This window comes from Lithobates pipiens, unplaced genomic scaffold (genome assembly GCF_037356315.1).
Source record: "Lithobates pipiens isolate NorthernLeopardFrog02 unplaced genomic scaffold, aLitPip1_a1.2 Scaffold_19, whole genome shotgun sequence".
Taxonomy (NCBI): domain Eukaryota; kingdom Metazoa; phylum Chordata; class Amphibia; order Anura; family Ranidae; genus Lithobates; species Lithobates pipiens.
This window is the reverse complement of record NW_027507764.1, coordinates 362582305-362604337: the sequence shown is the minus strand read 5'-3', so window position 1 is coordinate 362604337 and position 22033 is coordinate 362582305. Positions and strand designations below refer to the sequence as shown.

The 22033-nt window shown below is 40.6% G+C and overlaps 1 protein-coding gene across 1 annotated transcript in view; it reads left to right on the top strand.

Moving 5' to 3' along the window:
• Positions 1–22033, top strand: part of DEK (DEK proto-oncogene) — a 36567-nt gene that overhangs the window by 2738 nt on the left and 11796 nt on the right. Inside the window, exons 2-6 of the mRNA XM_077492258.1 lie at positions 8728–8886; positions 9080–9178; positions 11356–11465; positions 15135–15229; positions 21366–21486. Of these exons, the coding sequence (XP_077348384.1) occupies positions 8739–8886; positions 9080–9178; positions 11356–11465; positions 15135–15229; positions 21366–21486 (573 nt within the window). The 5' untranslated portion in view covers positions 8728–8738. The remainder of the gene's footprint in view (positions 1–8727; positions 8887–9079; positions 9179–11355; positions 11466–15134; positions 15230–21365; positions 21487–22033) is intronic.

Sequence of the window (22033 nt, the reverse complement as noted above, 5' to 3'; positions counted from 1 at the left end):
AATATGGTGTGAGATATAGATATGAATATGAGAGTGAGAATGTGGGACATTACTACTTATAATAAAGAGAGGAAATATGAATGTAAGCTACAAAATAATTCAAATTTTAAAAGGGAGTGATCCTTGTAAGTAAATCACAAAACCACAATCCATGTGAGAGGATGAAAATAAAATATGAAGGCAATGGATGCAGATGGATAAACTTTTTATATTTCAAGCTAGTGTAAGAGGAAAGGGCCCATTCAAAAATAAGTGCTCAAAAAAGCATTGTATTAAAAGTGATAGAAGTGTGAAAAGGTGAATGTGGTAAAGCTTAGAAAATGTCAAACAAATCTTACCACTATAATTAAAATATTCCAATATAGCTATGTATTGATAATTAAAAAATCAATATATTATACCTTTTTAGGATGGGGATTTCAACAGCTAATACATAAATCCTTTAAAACAAATACCGGATTAAAAGTACCGTAGCATGAACCCCATGTGGCCATATAGAGGCCCAGTAAGTATAGGGCAGTGATGGCAAACCTTGGCACCCCAGATGTTTTGGAACTACATTTCCCATGATGCTTATGCACTCTGCAGTATAGTGGAGCATCATGGGAAATGTAGTTCCAAAACATCTGGGGTGCCAAGGTTCGCCATCACTGGTATAGGAAGTATCTGTTAGAAAAACTTAAAACACATTACATTTTGTTACCCTTTCCAATTTTTATATAATTATGGCTGTCAAATATAAACTGAAAAAAAATGGTTTTAAGTATGTGCCAGTAGTAACTGGTAGCTAGTCTGTGGTACAAAGACTAACCTGTATAGAGCTATTGGTGCATATGTGTTTGACGACCTTCTCCAAACACTGGGGATCAATGATAAATCCTCAGTTGTTTGTATATTTTATTTTTATTTTTTTATAACTGTGCCAATTTAGGCACAATTGGCTGCAGGTGACAGAGAAATCCTCCCACCCCCATTGCCAGACGCACGTACTGCGTGGCAGTGTGTATGGCTCCTTCAATGTTCCAGAAGCCCCGACGTCACGTCTGCCGCACCAGCAGGGCGTAATGACTTCACACACGATCTCAAACGTCCGGAAGTGATCTGGGATGACTGCCGGCATGGAAATGGCTCCATCCTGCGGTTGGAAACATAAGAAGCCCTTTAAAAAGGGTGCAAAGGAAATGGAATCGTTGTCCTGGAGGTATAGTGGCCTGAAGTCTGAAGATCCACCTTTTGCTCGAGCTGGAGTAGGGTCTTATTCCAGTTACCTCCTCGATCAGGAATGTGAATTGGATCCAATGCCATGAATGAAACTTTGGGTACTTTATAGTTATGTTCCACTACAATGTGTCTTCCTGCTGGGAGATGGCGATTTCCACTCTTCATGCTATATACATGTTGAGATATATGGCATGGAAACTCCTGCTTGGCCTTGCCAACATAGAATGCATCTCATTCACATGCCATTAAATACACTACACCCCGAGTTTGACAGCTCGTGAAATGTGAGTTAGGGCTGAAACAACGAATCGATTAGGAAATTCATCGATTAATCACCAGTAACATATTGGTGTTAAAAAAAAAAAAAGAGCCCTTTATAGTACAAAGAGCAAATAATCACTACTGTAAATATTACTTACACTATTCTACAGTAAAAAATGAACCTCTTACAGTAGTGATCATCTGCTTTTTTTTTTCTACTATAAAGTGCTAATTTTTATTTTATTTTTTACCCCATTATGTTACTAAACGTCTTGGACCTGGTTCACATCTATGTGTTTATTGGTGCTTTTTGCAGAAATGCACTACATTTCATTTACATGATTTCCTATGGGACACGTTCACAACTGAAAGGGTCAGGGACTTTTAACGAAAAATGGTGCTTTATTGGTTCAATATACTGCAATGGAGAAGCTGCAGAAAAGCATGTAATGCATTTTTGCAGCAATTTGTGTTTTTTTTTTTTTTTTTATTTTTTTTTTTTTCTTATTCTGCCCAAAAAAATGCAAATTGCAGTAAAATCACGTGCGCAAAAATCAAAACGTACAGCAAAAAGCACTGCAGAAACGTATCTATCAAAAGCAAACTGCATAGGTGTGTACCGAGCCTTATGCTGGCCCCACAGATCAGTTTTCAGATGAGAATATTCTGACGAAAAATCTTTGTACATTCGCTGAATGAAAGAATTTTGTTTGAAATTTTCACTTGTTTTTAACATTGTTTTTAAAATGAATGTAATTTCTAAACGAAAACCACATACATTGTCTGAAAATTCCTTTGACTAAGTTTTCTATTTACAAATTTTCCCGTCACTGTGGTTGAAAATGAACGTCAATTTGACCCACTTTTTTTTTTTTTTTTTTTTTAAAGGTTATTAACAGATCAATCAAAACAATCGGCCAACTAATCGATTATGAAAATAATCGTCAGTTGCAGCCCTAATGTGAGGATTTTAAAATTTTCACCATTAGGGATAAGTTTTTTTTTTTTTTTTTTTTTTTTTCATATGAAAGGGCAAAAGGAGCAATATCCACATGGAAAAGAACCAAAAATTGGACATTGTTTTTCGTTCACTTCTGAACTCACTCTGAACGAGTTTGTCCTTTTAAAGATGTAGCTCGTTTGTATGTTTATTGAAGGAGAGATTGTTATAAATTGACTCTCAGATCATCTGTAAGAATCGTCCAATTGGTTGTATCGAAATCCGAATTCTTATTAGGTTTTTGTTTGAACAGCAGTTCAAATCGCGTTTTTGCTCGAGTCTGATTATACGCCTTATGTAGACATTATCTACTATAACCTCTTGCCACTAAACTTCAAATTAGGTTGATGGCTTCTGCATTAAACAAAGCATCAGTTGAGCAGTTTCTGTGAAGACACAAATATTGCCCATATGGAATGGAGTTTTTCAATGGTACTGGATGGAAACTGTCCACATGCAGGACTGTATTTCTCGAAGTGATTTTGCAAAAGCGTACTATGTAATTTTCCTTCTGGGCCCTGTTTTACGTGAACATCCAAAAAAGTGATGGTATCATGGTCATAGTAAATTTCAAATGGTGTTTGTTTATGTTGATCCAGTCAAAAAAACTGTGTATGTGGTCCCCTCCCAGATGATGAAGACATCATTGATATGTCAAAGCCACGTGGATATATGGCTCGTTTACTCGACAAGGTCCTTGTCATCCAGGAGGGGCTGCTCCCACTCCCCCAGGTACAGGTTGGTGTACGATGGGGGCACATTGCCACTCCCTGCACCTGGAGGTAGTGGGAGCCATTAATGTAAAAATGATGGTTTAGGATGTATACCAAAACCATTCAATATAAACTCATTCAGAGAGTTGTCATGAGAACCCTCTTGATGGGTCTTCTGTATAGTAACCATCCCCATGCTTGGTTCTAGTAAATTCACGCAGAGCCTTTGAAATGACTCCATTGTTATATGCCCAATCTACCATGGTGTAGAACTTTTAATTATAGGAATCCACAAATTTTTTTTTTTTTCTTTACCAATCCTTATTGTTAAAAATTCTTTCACACATTGATAAGGAGTCCTGGTTGTTCAATAGGACATTACCACCCCTGTAAGAGGGGTTTACCACAGTAGTTGTAATGTTGCAAAATGATTCGAGGGCTTGGTTTTCTTGGATTGTCAAATTCTGGGGGTGATTCTTTTTACGGGGTAGTTTTACAATTATCTTGTGTTTGTTTTAGGAAGATAGCCACACTAGGATTGGTATTCAGAGGTGAAAATTTACCAGTTGATGGCTTTCTAAACATAGTGATTTATTTCTGCGTAGATTTGTTAATGTCTTCCAGAATCGTATAATCAATTTGATCAGTGAAATCCACTGTATTGTTCTCCTCAAAGTACATCACGAACCGTTGTAGCTGTACATTGGCTCCTTTAAGCAGGATAGCGTGCGTGCCGCTGCATTGCGAGAGGCAGAGCAGGGATGTGTGTGTAAACACACACATCCCTGTACTGTGAGGAGAGGCAGATCGTGAGTTCCTAATAGCTGGGAACCACAATATGTCTCCTATAGTCAGTCCCCTCCCACCACAGTTGGAACACTGTTATCCCCTTGATCGCCCCCTAGTGTTACCCCCTTCCCTGCCAGTGATGTTTACACAGTAATTGGTGCATTTTTAAGCACTGATCGCTGTATAATTGTCAAAGGTTTAAAAAATATCTGCCTTAATGTCGCAGTCCCAATAAAAATTGCAGATCCATGCCATTACTAGTAAAAAAAAAAAAAAAAATTCTGTAGGGGATAGATTTATTTTGTAGACACTATAACTTTTGTGCAAACCAATCAATATACGCTTATTGCGATTTCCCCCCCCCCCCCTCCAAGGATACATAGAATAATACATATGGGGCTAAACTGAGGAAATTAAAATTGGCTTTTTTTTTTTTTTTTAAAGGGATATAGCAAAAAGTACAGAATAACTTTTTGGCTATCGCGCAAAAAATAAAAACCGCCAAGATTATCAAACCACCAAAAGAAACCTCTGTGGGGGGAAAAAAGACATAAATTTTGTTTGGGTGCAACGTCTCACGGCCGCGCAATTGTCAGTTAAAGCGACGCGTGCCGAATTGCAAAAAATGGCCTGGTCATTGAGCAGCCACATCTTCCGGGGCTGAAGTGGTTAAAGTATAACTGCCCCCCATTTACACCAGTGCGTCTTTGAAATAATGTTGCTTTTAGTACGATTTGCACTGCCGTGTTTGAGGCTTGAGACTTCAATTAACAAGTCGCAACAAAATCAGTAAAAAGTAGTGCGGGAACCTTTTTTTCCTCAGTTGCTGCAACAGGTCGCGGCGATATGAACGATTCCATTGATGGCAATGGGGTGCGACTTATCATTCAATTTGGAACTGTCACACCAGTGTGAACAGGGACTAAAGGCAAATCATCTTCGTCGTCGTATTCTTCTTCTTCGTCGTCTTTCCCCCCTCCCCCCCCCCCCCATTAAGGCAATTCACCCTCTTGATTTGTCTTGTTTACCATTTTTGAAAGTAATAGAAAATCCAAAATGTTGGGTTGTGCTCAGAAAAGTAATAGAGGGGAATTCTTCCAATGGACATACTAGTTCTAGTGACCTGGAATGAGTTCCCTTAATTTTCAGATTTCATCTCCTTTCCTGTTTGGCTATGGACAAGAAGTAAGGGGAAATCTCAATGGGACACAGATGGCAGAAAAAAAAAAATATATATATGTGTGTGTGTGTGTGTGTGTGTGTGTGTATATATATATATATATATATATATATATATATATATATATATATATATATATATATATATATATATATATATATATATATATATATATATATATATATATATATATTTCTACCAAAAATATGTAGAATGCATATTGGCCTAAACTGATAAGGGAATTTATTTATAATATTTGTGTGTTCTATTAGTGGGGGGGGGGGGGCGTCCCTTCTTGTTTCGATACAGAGTGGCTTGACCGTGCAATTGTTAAAGTGACGCAGTGCTCGGTGACTCGATCACAGCACGTGCCCTGCAGGAGGTGCGTGCAAAGGGGAGGATATCTATTGACTGCCTCCCAGCAATGTAGGTCCACGCTGTAGCCGTCATTCGGGTATAGCTTGGACAGGAACAGGTTAATATGAATTTGTTTGCCATTTATTGGCACCTTTAGTGCAAGAAAAATGTAGTCTGCAGTCTAACCATCTTTTGTATCATGTCTGCATTATCTTAACCACTTGACCACTGGGCACTTAGACACCCTTAATAACCAGACCAATTTTCAGCTTTTGGTGCTCACATTTTGAATGACAATTACTCAGTCATGCAACACTGTACCCATATGAAATTTTTGTCCTTTTTTTCACACAAATAGAGATTTCTTTTGGTGGTATTTAATCACCCCTCAGTTTTTTATTTTTTGTGCTATAAAAGAAAGACCGAAAATTCTGTGAAAAAATGAATTTTTCTTCGTTTGCTATAAAATTTAGCAGATTAGTAATTTTTTTCTTCATAAATTTTGGCCAAAATTTATACTACTACATATCTTTGGTAAAAATAAGTACAAATTGGTGGATATTATTTGGTCTTTGTGAAAGTTATAGAGTCCACAAGCTATGGTGCCAATATCTGAAAATTGATCACACCTGAAGTACCGATGGCCTATTTCAATTCTTGAGACCCCAACATGCCAGAAAAGTACAAATACCCCCCAAATGACCCCTTTTTGGAAAGAAGAAATTCCAAGGTATTTAGTAAGAGGCATGATGAGTTTTTTTGAAGTTGTCATTTTTTCCCACAATTCTTTGCAAAATCAAGATTTTTTTTTTTTTCCTTTTTTCTTTTTCCACAATTGTCATTATCAGGTTATTTCTCACACACAGCATATGCATACCACAAATTACACCCCAAAACACATTCTGCTATTACTCCTGAGTACAGCGATACCACATGTGTGAGACTTTTACACAGTGTGGCCACATACAGAGGCCCAACATGCAGGGAGCGCCATCAGGCGTTCTGGAGCACCCAGGACAATTCTGACATTTCTCTCCTACATGTAAAAATCATCATTTATTTGCTAGAAAATTACATAGAACCCCAAAACATTATATATATATATATATAATTTTTTTTTTTTTTTAGCAAAGACCCTGGAGAATACAATGGTGGTCGTTGCAAATTTTTATCTCACACGGTATTTGCGCAGCAATTTTTCGAACGCGTTTTTTTTGGGGGGGAAAAAGTTTTGTGCTTAAAAAAACAAAAAACAGTAAAGTTAGCCCAATTTTTGCATAAAGTGAAAGATGAAGTTATGCTGAGTAAATAGATATCGAACATGCCGCTCTTCAAAATTGCACATGCCCGTGGAATGGTGCCAAACGTCGCTACTTAAAAATCCCCATAGGCGACGCTTTAATTTTTTTTTTTTTTACTGGTTACATGTTTTGAGTTAGAGGAGGTCCAGGGCTAGAATTATTGCTCTCGCTCTAACGTTCACAGCGATACCTCACATGTGTGGTTTGAACACTGTTTTCATATGTGGGTGGGGCTTGCGTATGCGTTCGCTTCTGCATGCGAGCACATGGGGACAGGGGCGCTTTAAATATATATATTTTTTTTTTATTGTTCGTTTTACTTTATTTTAGTTTGACATTTTTTTTCCCCAAAAATAAATTTTTGATCACTTTTATTCCTATTACAAGGAATGTAAGCTTGTAATAGGAATATGGGATGACAGGTCCTCTTTACAGTGAAATCTGGGGGTCAATATGACCCCACATCTCACCTCTAGCATGGGAAGCCTGATTTAAAAAAAATTAAAAAATAAAAAAATTTTTCGCTTTGAACGTATTGGCGAGTTGGTAGAAGCACCGGAGGGGGGTGGGGGGGGGGGGGGCGTGTATGGCTGGGTATCACCGAGGTATGGCTGGGAATTGACGGGTTAAATTCGGTGAGCAGCGATGTGGGCACTGCAGATGCAGCCCACAGCACTGCTAACACCAATCTTTCCCCTCCGCTGTACAGAGAGGGGGAGGGAGGAACCGGCGTCATAACATGACGCCGGTTTGTTTACAAGTGATCACTCTGTCATTTGACGGAGCGATCACGTGGTAAACGGCCGCTACGAGCGGCTGTTTACCGTGATCCGTGAGGTCACGGATGATCTCGTGTGTGCGCCCCAGGGGGCGCGCGAGAGCAGAATTCTGGGAGGCTGTAATCAACGGCCTCTCAGAGTTAAACAACCGCCCTGAAGTCGTTAATCAGCAATGGGCGGTTGTTAAGTGGTTAAACATACTGCTAATGGTATTGTCAAAATTTCCATTTGATTTGGTGCAACTCTAGCAGACATGATACAGGAGCTGGATTTGAACTGCCCAGGCTGCAGTAACCATGTCCCCCCTCCTGTGATCACGTCACACTGATTCAATGTCCCGGCATTGGATCAGTGTGCTGTCTATCACTGGAGTCGGGACATTGCTACTACGGCTGCCTGGACAATTTGGCTCCCGGATACGGGGAGATCGCCGCTCTGCAAGAAAAGAAGGGCGGGGAGGACAGGATTTTGAAACGCCAGGCTGACACCCCGCAATTGGCGGCACATCTACATCTACCACATATAACCTAAACAGACATCAAGATACCCGCAGACCAAGCGGTCACAGGTATGTGCAAAAAGTGTCAGCCTGTCAGTAGTTTGTGCAGGCTGAACGGCCGCTGCTAATCGCATGTACCTGTCATTCCAGCTACAAGACGCCCCTGTTTCTTGCTGCTGGAATCTGGTGTACGTGGTTAAGTGCCCATGTGAAGGAGAACTTTGTCTTCCACGCTCCATTCCAAAACTTGTGAAAGGGGGGGGGAAAAAATTTTTGGATTTAGGCTGAAAGATCTGATTTGCATACATGCATTGTAGTAGCTATGTACTGCCGTGCTTTACAATGCACAGTAAAGCATTGCCATGAGCTGCATCAGAAAAAAAACATTACAGGTGTGTGTTTTAGGTCCATTTAGTGCATTGTCAACCCAAGTGTGAAATGGTGCCAAATGTGTTCGTGACAGTGGTCATTGGGGCCGAGAGAGGATGAATCTACCCAACTCGGACACAGCAAAATGACAATCTGACAAGGTGTCCCTTTTGTCCCAATGCTCTCAAACTTGCATTTCGAAACTCTGCTTGGATTTGTTCCTATTTTTATTATTATTATTATTATTATTATGTGCAGGAAAAAAAAACATGTCTTCTGATGTATCGGATAGCCTGACAAAAGAGGAAACTGAGGCTGTTGAGCAGGAAACCGAGGAGAAAGATATTGAAGATGCTGCTAATGGGAGTGGAGGAGAAAATGAAGAGGAAGATGAAGAGGATGATGATGAGAAAAAGGGTATGTGCAGGTTACCATGTTTTGTGACAGTTCTCTAAAGCATCTAATCTAACTTGTCAAAAATTAGACCCTAATGCAATGTACTGTGCATCTAATATTCAAAATGGTGATGATTCCCATTGCACTTTAAAAATTGTAGAAAACTTTCTATATCCTCGTAAAGGTGTTGTTTTTTTTTTTTTGTTTTGTCCAGAAAAGAGTCTCATTGTTGAGGGTAAAAGAGAAAAGAAAAAGGTGGAGCGATTGAGCTTTGAAATGACCGTTGTAAAGAAGGATCCTGTCATAACCGAAGGTACTGTAAAGTCATTTACGCTCGCATAAAACCAAGACCTTCCCTCTAACATACAATATCCTATATAAACATGTAGCATTGCAGCAGTTTGCTGTCTAGGAAAACTGCTGCATATGCTCTTGCGTTGCTTTTTTCTTTATAGCATAAAAAAAACGCAGAGGTTATCAAATGCCATCAAAAGAAAGCTCTATTTGTGGGAAAAATCTTCTGGGGCTGAAGCGGTTAATGACCAGACCATTATTTCGATACGACACTGCGTCTCTTTAACTGATAATTGTGTGGTCATGCAACATTTCACCCAAAAAAAATTGACGTACAATGAGCCCGCCGTACTACTGCGGCGGGCTGTCAAGTGGTTAATGGGACAGTAGGTGCTGCAGCAGCTGGTGAGTGGATGCTTGCTAACAGGCGCTGCCATGATTGATCTGGAATGATGTGTGCTCTTTAAATGTAAGGACTTATTCTTGCTGGTAGTTAGAAACTTTAATATTTGCAAACAAAATGAAGGTGTCCTATTTAGAATAAGCTATCAGGTTCTTAAAACAGCGATATCAGAAGTAATTTAATCATACAGTTTGCAGTGCACATAGATTTGCAAAACAATGGGATAAAAGAATATTGCAGAACTTTATCTCCTAGTTTATTGTGAAAATGTGTAAATGCATCGATGCATGTTATCACAGCTTGCAGAGCTTGGATTCATGGAATGAGTTTAGCAAAAATGTAAATATTGTAGAATATACAGCCTCATGCTACATAACGAAGCTCCATTTCATGCTGAATAAACTAAATTATTGTGTCCTAAATGGGAAAACTATCTTAAGATATATTTTTACTCCAAAGGGGTGTTCATGTGGATGGCAGTTTTGTAATGTATTGTCAAACGACAGTTTCACTGTTATTCGCTAATCTAAATGGAACACGTTTGTGTACATCTGTAACCAGAGCTCATATTTTAAAGTCCCATCACATTATTTGAATCTCATTTTGCACAATATGAGTTTACTAAATCCAAATTCTTTGATTGTAATAGGTCATCGAATAAAAGCAGTCGGCAACTCCATACCATCAAGTGTATTTATTTTCAAGCCTTCACAGTGAGTACAGTCAGCAGACTTGTTTCGGCGATGAGCCTTGTTCACAGCACTGCACTCTTGATGGTATGGAGTTGCCAGCTGCTTTTATTCGATGACCGTTTGTCTATTGGTGAGTGGGAGGACACCTCGGCTTGGACATCCTGACTGCACACTTCCAAAGTAAGACTTTGTTTTTCACTGCTCTGAGCCATACAACTTTTGATCAAATCTTTGATTGTAATACTTTGCTGCTAAAAAACAAAAAAATAACATTGGGTTGGGGAGTTATCTCATTTTGCAATAAATTTTTTTTTTTTCTCTGGGGTGTGCATCCCTGTAGACTCTCTTGAATATGAATCTTTTTCTATTTATATCATGCTATATAACTAAGCTCCATTTCATGCTGAATAAACTAAATTATTCAGGTAGCCTAAAACTATCTTAAAGCGGAGTTCCACCTAAAAGTGGAACTTCCGCTCAATTGTCTCGCCCACCCCCAGTGCCACAATTGTCACAGGATACCTTTCAGGAGCCACAGCCGCGGATATTGACATCGCCGCTCGGCTTCCTCCTCCTACCCCCTGTCACCGGGCCAGTAGGAGAGGAGCAAAGCCTTGCATATGCACAGTAGAGTTCCCAGTGTGAAGCCATAAGGCTACACTGCCAGGTTCCCTTACCCGCAGTGGCGATGGTAGCACCCGAAAGCTGATGGAAACAGCTGCGGTGCCGACATCACTGGACTCCAGGACAGGTAAGTGTCCTATTCTTAAAAGCCAGCAGCTGCAGTATGTGTAGCTGGTGGCTTTTAATTCTTGCAGCGGTGGGCGGACCTCCGCTTTTTAAGATAGATTTTTACTCCAAAAGCATTTTTTTTTTTTTTTTTAAACAAATTTGTTTGCAAATATTAAAGATTCTAACTACCAGCAAGAATAAATCCTTACATTTTAAAGAGCACCCGTAAATCGACTTGATTTGAATCAAACCTGATCTTTGAATCATCAGCATACCTAATATGTTCTGCGAGTTTAGTTCAGCGAAAGCCAAAATGTTAAAAATTCATTTTGAACTTTTACACTAATGTACTATAACATTCTCTTCCAGGAAAGGGTCAAAAACTACATGACATAGAACGCGTATGCTACTTCTTAAAGAAGAAGAAATGTGACGATTTACGACTTTTGCATCGTCTGCTTTTTAATCGCCCTGGCACAGTAAGTATGTTATGCAAACAGCTAAGTTTCTGCACAACTATATACATGGCTGTGGCTTATCCTGCAGCTTTTTGCAATGTGTTATTAGTCTAGTATGTATTAGTCTAGTCATGGCAGCCTTTATATTTCTCAGTATAGATTTTCTTTAACCTTTTGCAAGGAGTTCAACATGTCTTTGGTAGTCAATCCAAGGTAAAATAAGTTTGTGGCTGCTAGAGGAGCAGTGATTTGCTCCCCCAACACTGTACTGGACTCATCTGGGAGCCCAGAAACTGCAAAACTTCTGTCAGGATAGAGAATTGGAGGAGTAATACCTGGAAGTAGCACTGCCCGATTTTGGATAAAATGAGGATCTCAATTTTTTTTTCTTGGTGTAACATCTTGTGCATTAAACACAAATTGTGATAGCTTTACTGTTTAGTGTGGTGTTTTTTGTGAGGTTTTTATTTTTTTTATTATTTGAAGTTATTTTTTCCAAAATTGCATTTTAAAAGGCCGCTGTGCAAATAGTGTGACATAAAATATTGCAACGACCGCCATTTTCTTCTCTAGGGTGTCTGCTAAAAGAAAATGTGTGTTTTATGGGTTCTAAGTCATTTTCTAGCAAAAAATTCGATTTTTATTTGTAAGCAACGAGTGTCAAATAGCTTAGTCTTTAAGTGATTAAACTGCCCTCATTTGCAGACCAAAGTTCATCCCTTTTTGATCTGTAAATGAACAAAGATACAATGCTGCTTTTTATCTCCATTGAGTGCTAAGAAATGTTGATAAACCTTGCCGGCTGCTGTGAGTAGGGAGTTGCTCTGCACTTGCTACATGAATCGTGGAAATGCTGGATTAGAATCGTGTGTGGGGGGGGTGAATCGAGATCGCAAATTTATTTTTATTTTTTTTAATTATTAATCATGCCGTTCTACCTGGAAGTATTGAGCTCTTTGAATTTACGGCTGGATGTGGCCAGGAACCTGCTTCTTTTGGTGTAGGGGGTTCAAGATCCCTGATTCCACCTGGTAAGCTGATGGTGAGAGAGTACCTCCCAGATTGTCACATAGGTTTGTCAGATCCCCTGTGATGGTAATAAAGTTATGACTCATCAAGGAGGGCCTGGTATGCGTTTTGTTGGACCCCCATTGTACTTTTCCCTGCAAGCTGCATTTAGTGTGTGTGTGTGTGTGTGTGTGTGTGTGTGTGTAAAAATAATAAAATAAAAAATGCCCCCCTCCCCAATTTTTAGACTTGGTCAGTGATGTTGCCACCACCCTGCTCCGTTTGCTTCCAGGCTATGTAATGAATGGGGCCGATGACATCGCTGTAGGAACTGCCCAGTTTAAACCCTTGCTGACCACCTTCTGCATATATATTGTGGCAAGGCGGCTCGGCTGCGCAAACGGACGTACCTGTATGTCGATCTGTGCATGTGGTACAGCGGGAGCTTGCCCGAGATTGTGGCAGAATGGGGATCTGCCTGTGTAAACGGTGCAAATCCATGTTCTGACAAGGAAGGAGAGAGGGAGATCTGCTGTTCCTAGTGATCAGAAAAGGCGATCTCTCTACTCCCAGTCAGTCTCAGACAGTTAGAAACGCCTTCCTAGGGAACACTTAACCCCGTGAGCATCCCCTAGTGTTAACCCCTTCCCTGCCAGTGCCACTTATATAGTGATCAGTGCATTTTTATAGCACTGGTCACCAAAAAAGATTTGTCTTACAAAATGTCGCAGTCCAGCTACAAATCGCTGATCCCCGCCATTACTGGTAAAAGCAATAAGTCCCTAAATCTTTCCCCTATTGTAGACACTATAACTTTTTTGCGCAAACCAATATACGCTTATTGCGAATTATTTCCCAAAATTGTCTTATTTTATTTATAGCACAAAAAAAAATAAAACCCGCAGAAGTGATCAAATACCACCAAAACAAAGCTCTACTTCCCTATCCATGGCTGAAATAGTTTAAAAAATAAAATAAAATTCCCCACCCCCCGCAAAATTACAATCCAACCCCCAGCATAACTCCTTTTCCTACCCTTCCCCCCCCCCCCCCCCATCTCTGCTGAAGTGTGTGTGTGTGTGTGTGTTTATACATATATATATATATATATATATGTGTGTGTGTGTGTATATGTATATATAGTTTTGCTAGCCCTCCCACTTCCATTTATTTTTCTGGGCTACATCACTGCTTGAACTGATCTCTAAATGGCGGCTAATGTGAGCAGCATTTTTTTTTTTGTTGTTTTTTTTCTTAGCTTTGGAATGCCCTATCTGCACCTAGCTGTACTGCACATGCTGGGCTGGTCTAGAATGTGACCTCGGGGTACTGGCGTATGTATTGTGGCATTTTCCAGAACTGTGTGTATTGTTAAAATTGGCCACAGGGCACTTTTCAAGGTCCAGACCCATGGCAACTCCCCAGGCTTGACTGTGTAAAATCACTTGGTAAGGTCAGTTGGGCCATAGCACCAGGGGCTACCTCATTATTTGCACTGCTGGGTGCTTTTCAAATGTTCTGCTGCCTCCGGTTTCACTACAGTAAGGGTCAACACTGAGGGACTAAGCAGATCTCATCTGCTGGATGGAGTGTCATTTCCTGCCTTTCCATGTAGAGGAAACCCTATCCTGCTGCTGGCTTAAATCTCTTGTCCATTCCATTCCATTTGCCCTTCTCTGGCTGCCTGGCTCTCATCAGTACCATCTACCTGTGTTTGGGGGTGACTAGAGCCTTGTCTTGCACTTTGAGAATAGCTGCATTATCTTTACCAGGGAGCAAGATGGCTACACACTGACACAGAGGGTGACACTCCTTATCCGCTGAAGGAATTTGAACCCCTGTGGGTTCCACGGGTCCCTGTAAGCATTGACCCTCAGTCTACTTTTGAAAAGACTGTTTTTGAGGCACTACAGTCTCCTTTGGATCACCTCGGCATTACAGGGGGTCGCGTCAGATCTTAATACAGTGCATTTTGCCTTGCAGTTAGAGCAGTGGTCATAAACCCTGTCCACTAACAGGCCAAGTTTGCAAGATAACTGAAATCAATCAAAGGTGATATAATTTGCTACTTATTTTTAGGTTATTGCAGTATTCTAGTCTGCATCTCCCCAAGGTAATACATAAAACCTGGCCTGTTAGTGGGCCCTGAGGACAGGGTTGATGACCACTGAGTGAGTTAGAGGATCAGTCGGTTGAAATTTAAGAAGAAAACGTGTGCTAGGCAGGTTTTATTTTATTATTGGAGGTTGAACGAGATTTGTGCTGGGAGGAAGGCGAATATTTGTATTCTTTGAAGGGAATTTTGGCTTGCAGACAGATTTACATTTTTTTTTAATATATATATATATATATATATATATATATATATATATATATATATATATATATATATATATATATATATAATTATGTATGACAGAATGATTGTGTCAACTGATGATGTTCTCTTATTTTTTTTCACATATTTTTGTGGGGTCAGGTATTGATCTAAGAGCGGTCGCTTGCTCATTGAGCTCTGAAGGTAGTTGTGAAAAAAATCCTGCTTTTTATGCGTCCTGCAATATTGGTAGCATGCACCTCTTCCTTGGCAAGGATTGTAGCCCATGTATGCAAAGTGTGACTGTAGTTCGGATGAATAATCCATCATATAAAAATTTACATTTTATTGCCTTACTATTCTAGGTTATGCTGGTGAAAAAGAATATTGGTCAGTTTAATGGCTTTGCATTTGATGTTGGAAGTGAACAGTACAAAAAAAAGGAAGAGATGCTTAAAAAGTAAGTACAGCTTTTCTGTTTCAATACTTTTTTTATTAAATGAAAATTTTTAATTTACAGTTACAAAAGCTTGGGTTGCCTTCAGCCACATAATATACAGTACATTTTGGCATGGGGTACAAAATAGAACAGGTATAAGTGTGTCAAGGTGTCACACATATCAATATATTTAACCCCAGTTACAATAGAAATGAGCATTTCCTTCAAAAGGGGTCCCAAATATCTTGATGCCAGGAAACTGGCGACCATTAAAGTACCTCTATCATGCCCTGAGTACTGTAATGGTTTGTTAAAACACTTCTCATCTTGAAGGCGGGGCTGATATGTACTGTAGAGATTGAACACCTACATACAATGTGACTCTTAAAACGCACCTTCCCCCAAAGAGACTACTTTAAATTGCCCCCAAAATAATGGCAGATCCATGAATTCTAGACCTGAACTTTTTTTTTTTTTTTTTTTTTTCAATCATGTAAGATAGTTCAGTAATCCTTCAGAGAAGTTATTGGTGATGCTTAAAGCAGAGGTTCACACACAAATGGTCCCCCCCCCCCCCCCTCCAGTGTTACATTTCACATCGGGTATTTGCACCCACTTCCAGGAATAGACTCCCATTGAAGTCGCGTCCCCACCCCCCGCTGTCTCCTGGGAAACATGCAGGGACCAGTTAGGATGCGCGGTAGGGAACCGGGAAGTGAACATATATCTCCTCTTTAAGCCCAAAGCACTGTAGTACAGTTGGTAGGTCCTAGTCCTAGAAATTTTAGGGCATTTTCACCAGATCTATTAACCCTTTCATGACTAAGCCTGTTTTTGACATTGGTGCTTACAAGTTAAAATGCATGTATTTTTGCTAGAAAATTATATATATATATATATTTTATGAATTTAAAAAAAAAAAGGAAACCGTAAAATTAGCCTATTTATTTTTATTTTTTTAGCATAATGTGAAAGATGTTACGCCAAGTAAATAGATGCCAAACATGTCACACTTTTATAATTGCATGCACTCGTAGAATGACGACAAACTACGGTACCTAAAAATCTCAATAGGCGATGCTTTAAAAAAAAAAAAAATTAAGGTTACCAGGTTACAGTTACAGAAAAGGTCTAGTGCTAGAATTATTGCTCTCGCTCTGACGATCACGGCGATACCTCACATGTGTGATTTGAACACAGTTTACATATGTGGGCGCGACTTCCGTATGCGTTTTCTTTGCTGCGTGAACTCGCGGCGACAGGGGTGCTTTAAAAAAAAAAATCTTATTTATTTAAAAAAATAAATAAATTGATCACTTTTATTGTCACAAGGAATGTAAACATCCCTTGTGACAGTAATAGGTGGTGACAGGTACTCTTTAAGGATCCCTCCTTTACACTTCAAAGTATTCAGATCGCTGCTTTCGGCGACTCTGAATACTGTATATATTTTTAAATCCGGCGCCATTGGCAGCTGAGTAAACGGGAAGTGACATCATGGCGTTGCTTCCGTGTTTTACGATTGGGAGACTGGAATTAAGCAGCTTATGGCTTCATTCCAGTCCCTCCATAGTGGCAGATCGTGCATCGGTGCTCCCGATTGAACGGGAGCCCCGGTAAGAGCCCCCGCTCCTCCGGCATAACAGCCAAGCTGCTTTTAGCTGCATCGGTTGTTATGGCTGGAAAGCCAATCGCCTGCTCTGAAAAACTGTACCGGGGTGATGCCTGCAGGTGCGGGCATCAATCCTGGTATAACCCCCGGAAGCTGAAGCCGCACATCTGTGTACGCTCGGCGGCAAGGGGTTAAAATGCCTGCCCCTTAACAACCCCACAAACTGCAATCCAAGGCCTTCTGGACAAATTTCATCAGTCTACACGCTATCGTATATTGCCTACAGATTTAGGCGCTTGTTCTTACTGGCTGCCATGGGACAGAGGTCTACAGCCTTTAGTTTAGCTTGGCCAAGACAGAAATCAGCTGTGTATATTCAAAGCATCTCTGGGAAAGATGACTCTGGAAACCAAAGTCCAACTCTTAAGTGAAGATGCCCATCGAAGTGTCTAGTACAGCTGTGTCTCAGTGACTAAAAAAAAAAAAAAATTGAATCAATGGGTCTTACCATCATGCATAAAGACAACTTGTCCCATACTACAATTTGAAGACTGCCTTCAGTTAACCATTACTTGACTGCTGGGATCTCCCTCAGGGATGGGGGTCAGCTGCAGGGAGGATGTTCCTTGGGTGAGAAGGAACGTGGCAACTTTGGTTGACTCACCCTGGCTGCAGGAGGTCTTGCTGCCTGATTGTCCCAAGGCCCAGCCTAGAAAAAACATTATTTTTGGCCTTGGTTGTGAGTGAATAACGGGCTCCCTTGGAAATAAGTTTTTAATGGGCGAGACCTGGTGGTGTTCAATATGTCAGTGGAGAAACCTGCGTGAAGGGTTTAATTTCCCTGAATTTTACGAATCGTTGATGCGTTTGGGTCAGAATAGTCGGTATGGTTTCCTGGAAATGAGTCCTTTTTAATAGACACTACTTAACCACTTGACCACTGGGCACTTAAAGACCCTTAATAACCAGACCAATTTTCAGCTTTTGGTGCTCTCACATTTTGAATGACAATTACTCAGTGATGCAACACTGGACCTATATGAAATTTTTGTCCTTTTTTTTCACACAAATAGAGCTTTCTTTTGGTGGTATTTAATCACCTCCTCATTTTTTTATTTTTTGTGCTATAAAAGAAAAAAGACCGAAAATTCTGCGAAAAAATGAATTTTTCTTCGTTTCTGTTATAAAATTTAGCAGATTAGTAATTTTTCTTCATAAATTTTGGCCAAAATTTATACTACTACATATCTTTGGTAAAAATAAGTACAAATTGGTGGATATTATTTGGTCTTTGTGAAAGTTAGAGTCCACAAGCTATGGTGCCAATATCTGAAAATTGATCACACCTGAAGTACTGACGGCCTATTTGAATTCTTGAGACCCTAACATGCCAGAAAAGTACAAATACCCCCCAAATCACCCTTTTTTGGAAAGAAGACATTCCAATGTAGTTAGTAAGAGGCATGATGAGTTTTTTGAAGTTGTCATTTTTTTCCCACAATTCTTAGCAAAATCAAGATTTTTTTTTTCCTTTTTCCCACAATATTGTCATATTATCAGGTTATTTCTCACACACAGCATATGCATACCACAAATTACACCCCAAACACATTCTGCTATTGCTCCCGAGTACGGCGATACCACATGAGTGAGACTTTTACCCAGCGTGGCCACATACAGAGGCCCAACTTGCATGGAGCGCCATCAGGTGTTCTGGAGCACCCAGGACAATTCTGACATTTCTCTCCTACATGTAAAAATCATAATTTATTTGCTAGAAAATTACAGAGAACCCCAAAACATTATATATATTTTTTTTTAGCAAAGACCCTGGAGAATACAATGGTGGTCGTTGCAAATTTTTATCTCACACGGTATTTGCGCAGCAATTTTTCAAACGCGTTTTTTTGGGGAAAAAACTGTTTTGTGCTTAAAAAAAAGACAAAAAAAAAACAGTAAATTTAGCCCAATTTTTGCATAAAGTGAAAGATGAAGTTATGCTGAGTAAATAGATACCTAACATGTCACTCTTCAAAATTGCACATGCCCGTGGAATGGCGCCAAACGCCGCTACTTAAAAAATCCCCATAGGCGACGCGTATAATTTTTTTTACTGGTTACATGTTTTGAGTTGCAGACGAGGTCTAGGACTAGAATTATTGCTCTCGCTCTAACGTTCGCGGCGATACCTCACATGTGTGGTTTGAACACCGTTTTCATATGTGGGCGGGGCTTACGCATGCGTTCGCTTCTGCATGCGAGCACATGGGGACAGGGGCGCTTTAAAAAAAATTATTTATTTTTTTTCTTGTTCATTTTACTTTATTTTAGTTTGACATTTTTTTTTCCCCAAAAATACATTTTTGATCACTTTTATTCCTATTACAAGGAATGTAAACATCCCTTGTAATAGGAATATGGGGTGACAGGTCCTCTTTACAGTGAGATCTGGCGGTCAATATGACCCCACATCTCGCCTCTAGGCTGGGAAGCCTGAAATAAAATAAATTAAATAAATAAAAAGATTCTGGCTTTGATCGTACTGGCGAGTTGGTAGAAGCACCGGAGGGCGGTGAGGGGTGGGGGGCGTCTATGGCTGGGTATCTCCGAGTAATGGCTGGGTATCTCCGAGTAATGGCTGGGAATTGAGGGGTTAAATTCGGTGAGCAGCGATGTGGGCACTGCAGATGCAGCCCACATCGCTGCTGACACCGATCTTTCCCCTCCGCTGTACCGATCGGTAAAGAGAGGGGAGGGAGGAACCGGCGTCATAATATGATGCCGGTTTGTTTACAAGTGATCACTCCATCATTTGACGGAGCGATCACATGGTAAACGGCCGCGACGAGCGGCCGTTTACCGTGATCCGTGATGCGCCGGGTCCTGTGGACCCGGCGGTCACGGATGCTCTCGAGTGCGCGCCCCAGGGGGCGCGCGAGAGCAGAATTCTGGGAGGCCGTTAATTAACGGCCTCTCAGAGTTAAACAACCGCCCTGAAGCTGTTAATCGGCAATGGGCGGTTGTTAAGTGGTTAATGCTCTTTCACGCAGGCGATGAAAATGGGCGGTTTTTTACGCTTCCCAAACGCCCATTGATGCTAAACAAAATTGTTGCAATAGGGAGTGGATGAAGGTGTTTACACTTCATCTTTAGTTTTACTACTTGTGAGTCAAAAATAACCCTGCCTGCAGTTTGGCAGGTGTTGAATCTTTGCAAATGCCTCCATTCTCTTCCTTTGAAACGCGCCTATGCCGTTTACGGTGCGGTTGCAAAGTGTTAAATGCTGAATTTTTTTTTTTTTTTTTTTCCCCATCTTAACTTTAAAAAAAAAAAAAACGCATTTGAGAGGTGTTGCCTGGCACAACATCAACATCCTAAATGCTCATTAAGGCTGGGTTCACACTGCTGCGGGGGGAGATCCGGATGTGATTCGCACCGCAAATCGCATCCGATCTCCGTAGCGATGCGAGTACAGCCATACAGATAGTATGGCTGAATTCGCATCGCTCCCGCAGCAAACTCGCACGGGACCCTTTTTTTGGTCCGCAACAGAATCGGATCGCATGGGTGTTCACACCATGCGATCCGATTCCTGTGCGAGTCGGCAGATCGCACTGCGATATGCGGACGGATCTGGGGGTGTCATTAACATAACATTGACACTCCCAGCCGTCCGCATAGGGCAGTGTGAACTGCCGGCGGGAGGTGTGCGATGCGGGAAAACGCCGCGGATTTGCGGCGTTCCCGCATCGCAGCGGTGTGAACCCGGCCTAATGCTATAGGTGCGTTAATGTGCTTTTAGGCTGCTTTTAACATGTAACGCAAGCGAGAAAGAGCCCTTTGTGTTAGAGTAGTGGTGAAGCTCCACTACTCTATGTCCCTTGGGGGACCTTCAGGCTGCCACCTGAGTTTCTGGTGTTCCCTAACCAGCTCCAAGCGCTCTATTGGAATCCCTGGTACAAGTTACAGGTAGAGGGAAGTTGCTCTAGATTGCAAGACCCTAAAGGATTTCCACAGGCCCATGGTTCTGGGATTGGATCTATTGACATTTTTCAACATCTTCCTACTTGTAACATGTCTGTGGACAGTATCTAACTTAAGTTTATTGATCTTTTCATCATGCCCATCTGATACCATTGTATTGTTCTCCTCAAGGTGTGCTCTACTTGATCCCAGACCTTTTATCTCCTATGACGATTGTGTCATGATCTGTTTAGAAGTAGTGTCCAATGCTTTCTGCAGTATAGACTGAAATGTGTCCAGCATGAAGGGTGGACTTGACTGTACTCCTTCCACAGAAGAGAAGAGTTTAGGCAATTTATCTGGAGAATGATCAGGATCGCACAGGGTACTGTTGCTGGTCTCACTGCGTGCCCTGCTGGGGGGTGCTATTTTGTGAGGCACACCGAATAACACTTCCTGTCTTGTCAGCTGGTGCATCGTTTTGAACGTTGACCTGGCAGACCCATAGCCTTCAGGGGGGGCCTTTCTGTGTATTTTGCTCACCACCTCACTGATTTTCATAATCATGCTTTCTATTTCTAGGTTTAAAAAGAGCGATTTGAAAAATATTTGCGGAGTACTTGATCTGGAAAAGTCCGGTGCAAACGTTGACCTAGTTTCTAGGATTATGACTTTCCTCTTGGAGCCTAAGTCTACAGGAAAGGTACCGTAATAATATAGATTTGTTGATATAAAAAAAACTTGTATACCTTTAAAAAAAAAAAAATATTTAAGATGTTGGGTAAAATGCCATGTGGTTGGATTTTCCCCATCCTGATTTCCTTCATAAAAAAAAAAAAAATAATTTTTTTTTTTTTTTTTTTTTTTTTGTGCGCTATTAAACCCAAAATCAAAAATGTAATATTACAGGTCTCAAATACTCAGTGGTGGCTGTATTGGTTTTCTTTTAAGCTCCCTCCTGTTTTTTTACCTGGTGATTTGGTCAGTAACTCGCCTAATATTAATGTTCCCATTCTAGATGGCTGAGCACAGTAGGCACCTTTTTTGGAAAGCAGTATTGAGGAGGAGGAGGAGGAGGGGGGGGGTGGGGGGCAGGCAGTGTTGGTGTACTTAAATCTGCTAGTACATCTAACCAATTGAAACCAAACTCCAGCTAGCTTTATAAAAGGTTGGATGGAAAAGTTTATTTTTTTCCCTTTTTTGGGATGAATGTTTTTTACACAAAGCTGATCGTTGTAAGCTCCCCGCCA